General features: G+C 47.6%; 1 protein-coding gene across 1 annotated transcript; it reads right to left on the bottom strand.

Moving 5' to 3' along the window:
- Positions 1-1,055: 1,055 nt before the first annotated feature.
- LOC135975217 (uncharacterized) lies at positions 1,056-5,733 on the bottom strand. Its single transcript, XM_065565354.1, has 4 exons — positions 5,688-5,733; positions 4,826-5,088; positions 2,495-2,603; positions 1,056-1,684 (listed from the first exon to the last, which is right to left on the bottom strand). Exons 1-4 carry the CDS (start codon positions 5,731-5,733, stop codon positions 1,320-1,322), a joined length of 783 nt encoding a protein of 260 aa, XP_065421426.1. The 3' UTR covers positions 1,056-1,319.
- Between the last annotated feature and the right edge of the window lie 4,041 nt (positions 5,734-9,774).

Here is a 9,774-nt window from a genome sequence, read left to right as displayed (position 1 = left end):
AGTAACTTTGTGACTGTGTGTGACAGAGATTTTGTCTTTATGTCTGTGTCCGTGAAACACGTAAGTAGTTATGTGTCTAACTGACATTTCAATGTCCAGGCTGAAATAAGGATGTGCCTTTATATTTGGTAGTAAAACAGTGGTGGAAAACTCCTGCACCATTTTCCATTAATTCCTGCAGCTGTCAAAGTGAAACGCAGTGGCCACCAGATGGCAGCGCGTAACCACCAACTTGTTTGTTTGCTTTCAGAACAAGGTATGTCACATTTTTTTTACATTTTCTTTTCAAATTAACCCAGCAGGGCCTGAGGCAGTTCTGTTACTTCGCTCTCGGTTTTAGGTGATGGGGAGTCATCTACTTTCAATGCGGTTTGTAATTCCTGTGACTTGAACATGCAGAGAAAAAGATGCCCGATTCCCATTAAATTAATGCAGATGGAGCATCCACATTTCCAAAGCAGCCTAAGGGAATTAGATGCCCAAATCCTATTGAATTTCAATGGAACTTGATCATCTAAATCCTCTAGGCCCTTTGAGAATGCCAGCCTCAGTATAAATCTGGGAGCTCTCTTTCCAGGAGTAACTGAGCTCTTCTGACCATACCCTGATGTTTGCCCCTGTGCAGAGCCCTAAGTGCCAGTTAAGTCCAGAAGTTTGAGGGTTAAGTGTCAACCCAGGATGGAATTTCAACTGGGGGTTTTCAAAGGAGCCTAGGGGACCTAGATGCTCAGCACTCATCGGTTTTGAATAGCATAGGGGTCCCTAACTCCACAAGGAACCCATCCCAGACTTCGCCAGCCCCCAATGAGATATTAATAGATTGATTGATGGATAGATCCTAAAGTGAGAAGAGACCTTTGTGATCATCTAGTCTGTCCTCCTGCATTAACTCAGGCCAGAGAAGGATACTCAGAGATACCTGCATCCAGCCCATAGCTTATGGTTGACGTAGAGGAGAGACACTGAGTCTTGATTTAAATACTTCAAATGATGGAGCATCCACCATCTCCCTGGGTCAGTTGTGTCAGTGTTTAATTACCCTCACTGTTAAAAATGTGCACTTTGTTTCTAGTCTAAATTTGTCTTACTCCGGCTTCCAGCCATGGGATCTTATTCTGCCTTTGTCTCGTTCCATCTCCTCTTTGCGGCGAATTTCTGGGTACCATTGTGGTGCCGCCTTTTCCCAGAAATCAGGAAGAGGTTTTCATCTCCAGGAAGCCAGCTGTGGCAGGTCTCACCCCACTTCATAGCTGTCTGCCCACACCCACCCGTTTCCTGCCCGTGCTCGCCTCCTAACTTCACCTGCAGGAGTCAGTTTCTTACAGTAGCGGAGCGGTGTCAGGTTTTTGTTCAGGGCTCCCTAGGAATTTCAACACCGTGTCTCTACTGAAAGCGCAGAAGTACATGGCCGCGTCCCCAAACTCCAGAGCTGTGATCCTCAGACTGACGGAGCTTTTGGACTTCTCCAAACTGACAGAGAATCTCTCCCCAGCCTCATTCCTCTTTGTTCCTCCAGAATGTTGCCGAATAAGGAAATTAAGGCTTTCCCCGGGGGGCCGTTTGTACCAATACAAATAATAACTGCTAGCCACAGTTTCATAGGTGCAGTCCAGGGAAACGGACTCGCGCTCCACCCCTGACACTGCCGGCTGGGTCTGAGTTACAGCATCTTCCATGCTGGAGCCTGGCAAAAGGAGAGGGGGAAAGAGAGGTTAGTGGGAGGATCCTGTCACTGAGGGGAGTTCTTGGTTCTGGGATTTTTAAGGAGCTGAAGGGATTTCATGGAATCATGGAAATGTCCGCCTGACCTCAAGAAGTCATGTAGAGCCCCCCATCCCCTTCTGAGGCCATGAGACCATCCCTGACGGGTGTTTGTCTAACCTGATCTTCAAACCCTCCAACGATGCGGGTTCCACAGCCTCCCTACTTAACGTGTCCAGAGCTCAACTCTCCTTATAGTTAGAAAGAAGAACAGGAGTACTTGTGGCACCTTAGAGACTAACAAATTTATTAGAGCATAAGCTTTCGTGGACTACAGCCCACTTCTTCGGATGCATAGTGGAAGTGGGCTGTAGTCCACGAAAGCTTATGCTCTAATAAATTTGTTAGTCTCTAAGGTGCCACAAGTACTCCTGTTCTTCTTTTTGCGGATACAGACTAACACGGCTGCTACTCTGAAACCTGTCATTACGGTTAGAAAGTTTTCCCTAACGTCTTATCTCACTCTCCCTTCCTGCGAACTTAAGCCACTTACTTCTTGCCCCGACGTCTGTGGACATGAAGAACAACAGATCACCCTCCTCTTTATTTAGACTCACAGATTCCATTGAAATTCAATTCCAGTGGGATTTGAGCACCTAAATCTATGCCTCACAGCATCCCTTCTTGCAGAGGAGGAGGTGGAAGATCTGTTTAATCTCTCAGCGCCAGTAATGAAGGGGGTGGGGAGGCACGTGGAGAATCTTTCAGAAATGGGATTTGGAATCTTACTCACTGAAAAGCAAAATCAGCACAATGGCCGAGTCCCGGACCGTGGCCATCTCCTCAGCGTCTCGGCTCTTCTGCAGGGCGCTGCCGCTTTTCTCTCCAGCCAGCCTGGGAGGGAGTCACGCAGGCGGCAGCTCTTGTCCTCCCCCTGCAGCCCTGGGCCGAGGGAGGAGAGAGAGCCGCTGTCTGAATGGTGAAGATTAGAAATCAGGCAGTGATGTCACAGCTGGAGGTGTGAGTGACTCCTGGGGCCAAGTATGAACCTCCCCACACCTCCCCTTCCCTCCCTCCCCTCCCCTCAATACCTGCCCTGCGGCTGAGCCCACAGGTGCTGGAACTAAGGGTGCTGGGGAGAGGGGGGGCTGCCGCACCCCCTGGCTTGACGTGGTTTCCATCATATCCAGGTTTACAGTTGGTGTCAATGGTTCCCAGCACCCCACTGTGCACATTGTTCCAGCGCCCCTGGCTGAGCCCCCCACAGGCCTCACCACGTATGAGGGGCTGGCAGGAGAACTGGACCGTGGGAAACCGGTGACTGGAATAAACCGGTGCGCCCTGTCTATAGAGAGCAATGCTGCCTGTGCTGCAGCGCCCTCTGGTGGACAACAGCCCGAACCGCAGCGAGACCCAGGGCCAGCAGAAAACTTACCCATCCTCTCTTTCCCAAGTGACCTGCTCGTTCCAAAAGCTGGGAACGTTTTTCCCTTTGCTGCCGGTCGATTTTTCCATTGCTGCAAACGCTGGATGATGCCATGTGGTCCAGAGAAGGGACTTTTCCCTGTAAAATTCCTCCAGGATTAACCTGTTATATTTAATTTTTGTGGCCATAGGTTTTAAGGAGTGTTAAGTGGGAAAGAACAATACTAGGGACTCTCGGCCCTACAGCTGGTTACGTAAGTGAATATAAACCCACAGTGATGCCAATAAAGTCAGTGTATCCGCTAAGCAGTGTGGTCTAGTGGCTAACCGGCTGGAGTGGGGTTTAGAACTGTTAGGTTCTATCCCCGGCTGTGTGACCTTGGGAAATCCCCTCCCTGTGACTCCCTTTTCACTTTCTGCCTGTCTCTCTGTTTCCCATATGGCTTGAGAGATCTTGGGGGCAGGGGCTTTCTCTGTGTCTATATACACCAGCTGGGGATCTGGCCCATTGACTCCAGCTGAGCTATGACGCATTCACACCAGCTGGGGACCTCTGCCCCTGTATCTCCCCCACCAAGCTGCTTTGCTTTTCGCACTGAGGACTCCGAGCTGTGCCGAGAGCTGCTTTTCAAATCCTCCAGGTGCTCGCCCATGAACTGCCCATCAGTGACTTTCTCCCTAGCACTGACAGTCACTGGGGGGGCAGCCCTCTCCGGGGGAGCTGCTGGTACCACTGGTAGGTTTGGTAAGCACTGGTGTAAGTCCAGGTTACGGTGGAGATGTGTCCTTCCTGAACAACCAGTGACTCGGGTCTCGGAACCAACTGGGCCTCACAGCAGGAGACTGCAGGGAAATGAGTTAAGCACCTAATTGCTATAAAATGCGCTGACAATCTTGGCTCTGGCCTCCTAAGTGGCCTTGCACGAGTCGCTTCTTTGTACAGCGCCTAGCACCATCAGACCCAACTGAGCAATAATAAGAAAGTTTCAGCAGGGATTGGGCAGCGTCATGGGCTGGCCGGCCCTTTGCAGCAAGCTAGCTTCGGCTACCAGCTCACTGATGAGCAGACAACATAAGGGCTCATTAGTGACCCCTGCTGGGTGTACTGGGGGTTAATTAGAAGGGCTGCCCCCCGACCTCCAGTTGTGGTGGTGAAGCAGGCAGAGCACTATTTAAATAGGGTGGGGCGCTCGTTAAAGGAGAGACGGTCCTGGAGAGAGGTGTGGGGGGAGGCCACCTGTGGGTATCCCTTAGCTATAAAGTGAGGTCCCTGCCTAGGGAATTGCCGGTACCAGAAAATCCGTTCATCTGTAACTGAAGGGTGAGCCCAAGTCAGGTTCAGTTCTCTTCTCTCAGACGTTTCTGCGAGCCCTGTTCCGTGCTGACTTCACCCCCGCCCCCCACCCGCAAGTCTCCTGTCTCTGACAGCAGCAGCCAGCCTGTACAGACCAGAGCCAGTCCGTTCTCCGCTATTCAGCCCCCTTGGGAGCTCCAGCCCAGAGCCACAACGGAAGGTTCTAAGGCGTCACGCAGGGGGTGAAGACAGAGACCTAAAGAGGTAGGGTGTGTGTGTGAGAGAGAATGTATATATCGTTTCCAATTTCAGTGTTTTCAGACTTCTCCCCTTTTGCCCCCCGAGTCAACCCCGGTGCCGGTCCCTGTCACTATGTCTCTCCCGGCGCAGTAATAGGTCGCTCACTTCGCTGGACAGTTTCCACAGCTGGAAGGATTTGTCCTTTTTATCGTGGGTGGCATCGAACCCTTTTATGATCCCTTCATCCGAGTCCTCCCTTCCCGGGTCCCTCAGGAAGAGCCTGGGGGGCTGGCTGGGGAACTGCACGTACCAGAAGGGATAAGCAGGGACAGAAAATTGGTAGGTACAATTCAGACGCACCGGGTCCCCTTGGGAGATGGTAACGCTGCCTTCAGTTTGGGTCACTGAGTCTGCTCCATAGCTGCCTTCTGTGGGGGGAACAGAGCAGAACAGACACACTCAGATAGAACAGAACCGGAGCTGAGACACTCCCAGACAGCGGTGCTGGAACAGTTTTTATAGTGGGGGTGCTGAAGGCGGAAGCCAGGTATTTGGGTTGTTAGGAGAACTTCCAGCCGCGGGATGCTGCAGTACCCCTAATTCCAGCACTTGTGCTCGCAGGTAACATGCACTTAACCGAGAGAAACAGCGCAACATGACACGATAGATATAAAAATAGAAACGTAGTAGATTCCCTTAGTTATAATAGAAACGTAAGGAATGCGCAGAGAAACAATATAAACATAATAGATACACTAGCAACATAATTTAATTCGGGTAGAACAGAAACAGAACATTGAAACTCAGAGTCAATACAAACATAGATGCAATCAGATATCTTAGAAAACAATAAACGTGTATATAATAGAGAACAAGTGATCTTAGAGATAAAACAAACAATAGATAGGATTAGACATAATATAAGCATTATATATTATATAATATAGACATTGAAACAGATCGAATGGTAAAGACGGGATACAGACACATAAAATGTGAGAACTCTGAGGAATTGAATCTTACTCACTTAGAATAGACACGATTATCACAGCTGCGATCCAAGGTAGAGTCATGCTTGGACTGAAAGATTCTTCGACGCAACAGAGCTAATCCCGAAACCAATATCAATTTATATATTCGGGTCTTGTTACTTCAATTTGGAGAAGGCGAGAATTTTATACTCTAGAAGGTGCCTTTAGAAATGTACCCGGTATCTCTGTGCTGGAGCTGCGCTTTAGCTGATTAACATGGACCTAACTTCGCAGGAACAAGTCTGCTCTGTAAATGCTTCTGGATGGTGCTGTCGTGAGAAGGGAGCGGTTGAAGAGCAGAGTTTGCGGGAGGGGGTTGCTGGCAGGAGAATACTCAGGGCAGGAACAGAATCGGATCAACTCATTGTTGTGTTTCTCCAGTTCAACTCTGTCCCCGCGTGGCAAAGCGCCTAAACTAGTAGGAGACAAGGTGAGTGAGGTAACACCTTGTATTGCACCGACTTCTGTGGGTGAAAGAAAGACAAGCTTTCGAGACCTGCTCTCTCACCCACAGAAGATGGTCCAGTAGAATATATTTTCCTCACCCACCGTGGCTCTGTGATATCACTGGTCTACAATTTTTGAGAAGTCGTCTGCTTCAGAGATAAAATGTGCTATTTATTGTGTATTTTGACGTGCTGAATTCAAATATGACAATTAAAACAACTGATAGGCTACTGTTTCTAAGATATTTAAGTTTTTAAATGCTATGTCTATGTATATTGTGTAGATAGTAGAGTTTTAATCCTAAATTGTAAACCTAGGTCTTTTCATGTGTTTATGGTTGCTTTACATGATAATATTTCACCTGTCCTCTTTATGTAACACTTTACAAATCAGCAAAAGGGTTATATAAATAAAATTTATTATGAAACAAAAGGCAAAAAACTATTATGTACATAATTTAGTCCTATTCAGTGTCCAATCGGCGCTTCTTGGCTTGTCTGTTGTATTCATTAAATGGAGCCTCTCTTGTCACTGTCCAGCAATAGTCTGCAAGCATTGATAGGCTCCATTTGCCCTGATAGCGTTTCTCCATTGTTGCAATGTCCTGGTGAAATCGCTCGCCGTGTTCGTTGCTCACTGCTCCGCAGTTCAGTGGAAAAAAATCTAGATGAGAGTGCAAAAAATCTTTGGTGAGATGTTACAACCAAGGCTTCTGTATGCCTTGAGGAGGTTTTCCACCAACAACCTGTAGTTGTCTGCCTTGTTGTTTCCGAGAAAATTTATTGCCACTAACTGGAAGGCTTTCCATGCCGTCTTCTCCTTGCCACGCAGTGCATGGTCAAATGCATCATCTCGAAGAAGTTCACGAATCTGAGGACAAACAAAGACACCTTCCTTTATCTTAGCTTCACTTAACCTTGGAAATTTTCCATGGAGATACTTGAAAGCTGCTTGTGTTTTGTCAGTGGCCTTGACAAAGTTCTTCATCAGACCCAGCTTGATGTGTAAGGGTGGTAACAAAATCTTCCTTGATTCAACATGTGGTGGATGCTGAAAACTTTTCCTCCCAGGCTCCAGTGACTGTCGAAGTGGACAATCTTTCTTGATGTAGTGGGAATCTCTTGCACGACTATCCCATTCGCAGAGAAAACAGCAGTACTTTGTGTATCCAGTCTGCATACCAAGCAAGAGAGCAACAACCTTGAAATCACCACAAAGCTGCCACTGATGTTGGTCACAGTTTATGCACCTCAAAAGTTGTTTCATGTTGTCATAGGTTTCCTTCATATGGACTGCATGACCAACTGGAATTGATGGCAAAACATTGCCATTATGCAGTAAAACAGCTTTAAGACACGTCTTTGATGAATCAATGAACAGTCTCCATTCATCTGGATCGTGAACGATTTTGAGGGCTGCCATCACATCATCGATGTTGTTGCAAGCTACAAGATCACCTTCCATGAAGGAGAATGGGACAAGATCCTTTTGACGGTCACGGAACATGGAAACCCTAACATCACCTGCCAGGAGATTTCACTGCTGTAGTCTGGAGCCCAACAGCTCTGCCTTACTCTTGGGTAGTTCCAAATCCCTGACAAGGTCATTCAGTTCACCTTGTGTTATGAGGTGTGGTTCAGAGGAGGAGGATGTGAGAAAATGTGGGTCCTGTGACATTGATAGTTCAAGACCAGAAGTTTCATCCTCTTACTCTTCCTCGTCTGACTCAAGTGAGAATGATTCTGGTGCATCAGGAACCGGCAGTCCTTCTCCGTGGGGTATTGGGCGTATAGCTGATGGAATGTTTGGATAATGCACAGTCCACTTTTTCTTCTTTGACACACCTTTCCCAACTGGAGGCACCATGCAGAAGTAACAATTGCTGGTATGATCTGTTGGCTCTCTCCAAATCATTGGCACTGCAAAAGGCATAGATTTCCTTTTCCTGTTCAACCACTGGCGAAGTGTTGCAGATATGTGTGGGGTCCACCTCTTGTCCTGATCTCCAATTTTGCAGCCACAATAAAGGTGATAGGCTTTCTTAACCATAGTGGTTATACTGTGCTTTTGTGATGCAAAAGTCATTTCATCACAAACATAGCAGAAGTTGTCTGCACTGTTCACACAAGTACGAGGCATCTCTGCTCACTTTGGCTAAACAGAAATGTGTCCCTTTGCAAAATCAAACACTGACAAATAAGAGAGCATGACACTGTATGATTTCTAGATCTGATATAGGGCAATTTGTTCAGCAGAGTGATGTAAGCTTCGTTATGATTGTATCATCCATGACTTCTAAGAATAACATGATGCAATTCATATCATGTATGATGCAATACCAGCTTCAGATTGCATCATTCATTGTTTTGCCTAAAAAGCAAGTACTGTCCAAACCCAGTCATAGATTTATTCATAGATCCAGTCAAAGATGTATTTGAGTCATTTCTGGTTTAAATCGAGATCCCTTCCCTTTATAACTCACTTATCCTCCGCCATTCCCAAATCAAGGGTCGTATATACTGATCCAATAGCATATCTTGAAAACTAGAGCCAATCAACAATTTTAAGCATCATTTTCGTTCTCAGTGACCCAGAATTAGTAAAGTTTAACTACATTTATTTCAGAAGCATTTTGGCTGTAGAGCAGTGTATCCTGTGACTGACAGGGCTACAGCTACTCTGCATAAATTAGTGAGAAATATTTTAGCAGAATCAGATTTCCTGATATTTTGCTTTTGCGAACAGGGGCTGCTAACAGGTAGTTATGCAAGGGAGTTCTCCAAGTGAAGGAGGAGCAAATACAAGACCCTTGGGGTAAGTGACTGTCAGTAGTGTGTGTTTGTTTGTGTTTGGGGGTTACTTGCTGTGTGCTGAGCTTGTGTTTGTCAGTCTGTTTGGTTGGTTGGTTGGTTGAAGGACCATGTGCTGTGGCTGGCAGTTGGAAGCTGTGAGCTTCAAAGGAAGGTCTGAAGGCTAGAAGCCTCTGGTAATTGGCTGAGCCTTAATCAGTGGGCGGGGCGTTCACCCAGGCCTGGGCTTTATAAAGCAGCGCACAAGCGACCAGGGGCTGCTAACAGGGAGTTTCACAAGGGAGTTTGGAAGGGGAGCAGGAAGGGAGCACGGGTCCCTTGCCGGTTCTATCTTATACCCTTTATTCCCCTTAAAACCTATAAACCAAACTACATTCAAAACTTCTTGCTTTAAACAGCCCCTTCCTTAACTAGGAGAAAATGCAGGCAGAAGCCCAGCTGCGGAGTGGGGGCTATCCAGTTTATTGCACTGAGTGTAGCATGTATGATTACCTGCCCTGTGGGCGGGTGGCGTATGTGTGCATTCGGTGCAAGGAGCTCCTGGCCCTCAGAGACTGCGTACGGGCTTTGGAGGCCAGGGTGGCGGAACTGGAGGAGCTAAGGGAGGCAGAGAGGTATGTTGATGAGGCTTTCCGGGACACTGTAGAATTGTCCCACCTCCGGTCACACAGCCCCTGCGCTGTTGAGGAGGATGAAAGGCCCAGGGAAGCAGAGCAGTCAACGGGAGCAGAGGGAAACCTTCCCATAGTTGGGACCCTCCTTCCAGATGGTGCTGGGGTTGCCTCTCGCACTGAGGTTACCTCTCCAGGGGAGGGAACTCCAGTTG

Source organism: Chrysemys picta, chromosome 13, assembly GCF_011386835.1.
Source record: "Chrysemys picta bellii isolate R12L10 chromosome 13, ASM1138683v2, whole genome shotgun sequence".
NCBI classification, from domain to species: domain Eukaryota; kingdom Metazoa; phylum Chordata; order Testudines; family Emydidae; genus Chrysemys; species Chrysemys picta.
This window is presented reverse-complemented; position numbering and strand designations above follow the sequence as displayed.

Excerpts from the sequence above, each read along its gene's own strand:
- LOC135975217 (XM_065565354.1), bottom strand. The coding sequence starts at position 5,733 with ATGACTCTACCTTGGATCGCAGCTGTGATAATCGTGTCTATTCTAA. Across the intron at positions 5,089-5,687 it reads GATAATCGTGTCTATTCTAA|AAGGCAGCTATGGAGCAGAC; the intron begins GTGAGTAAGATT and ends TTCCCCCCACAG. Across the intron at positions 1,685-2,494 it reads TGTGCTGATTTTGCTTTTCA|GCTCCAGCATGGAAGATGCT; the intron begins GTGAGTAAGATT and ends TCCTTTTGCCAG.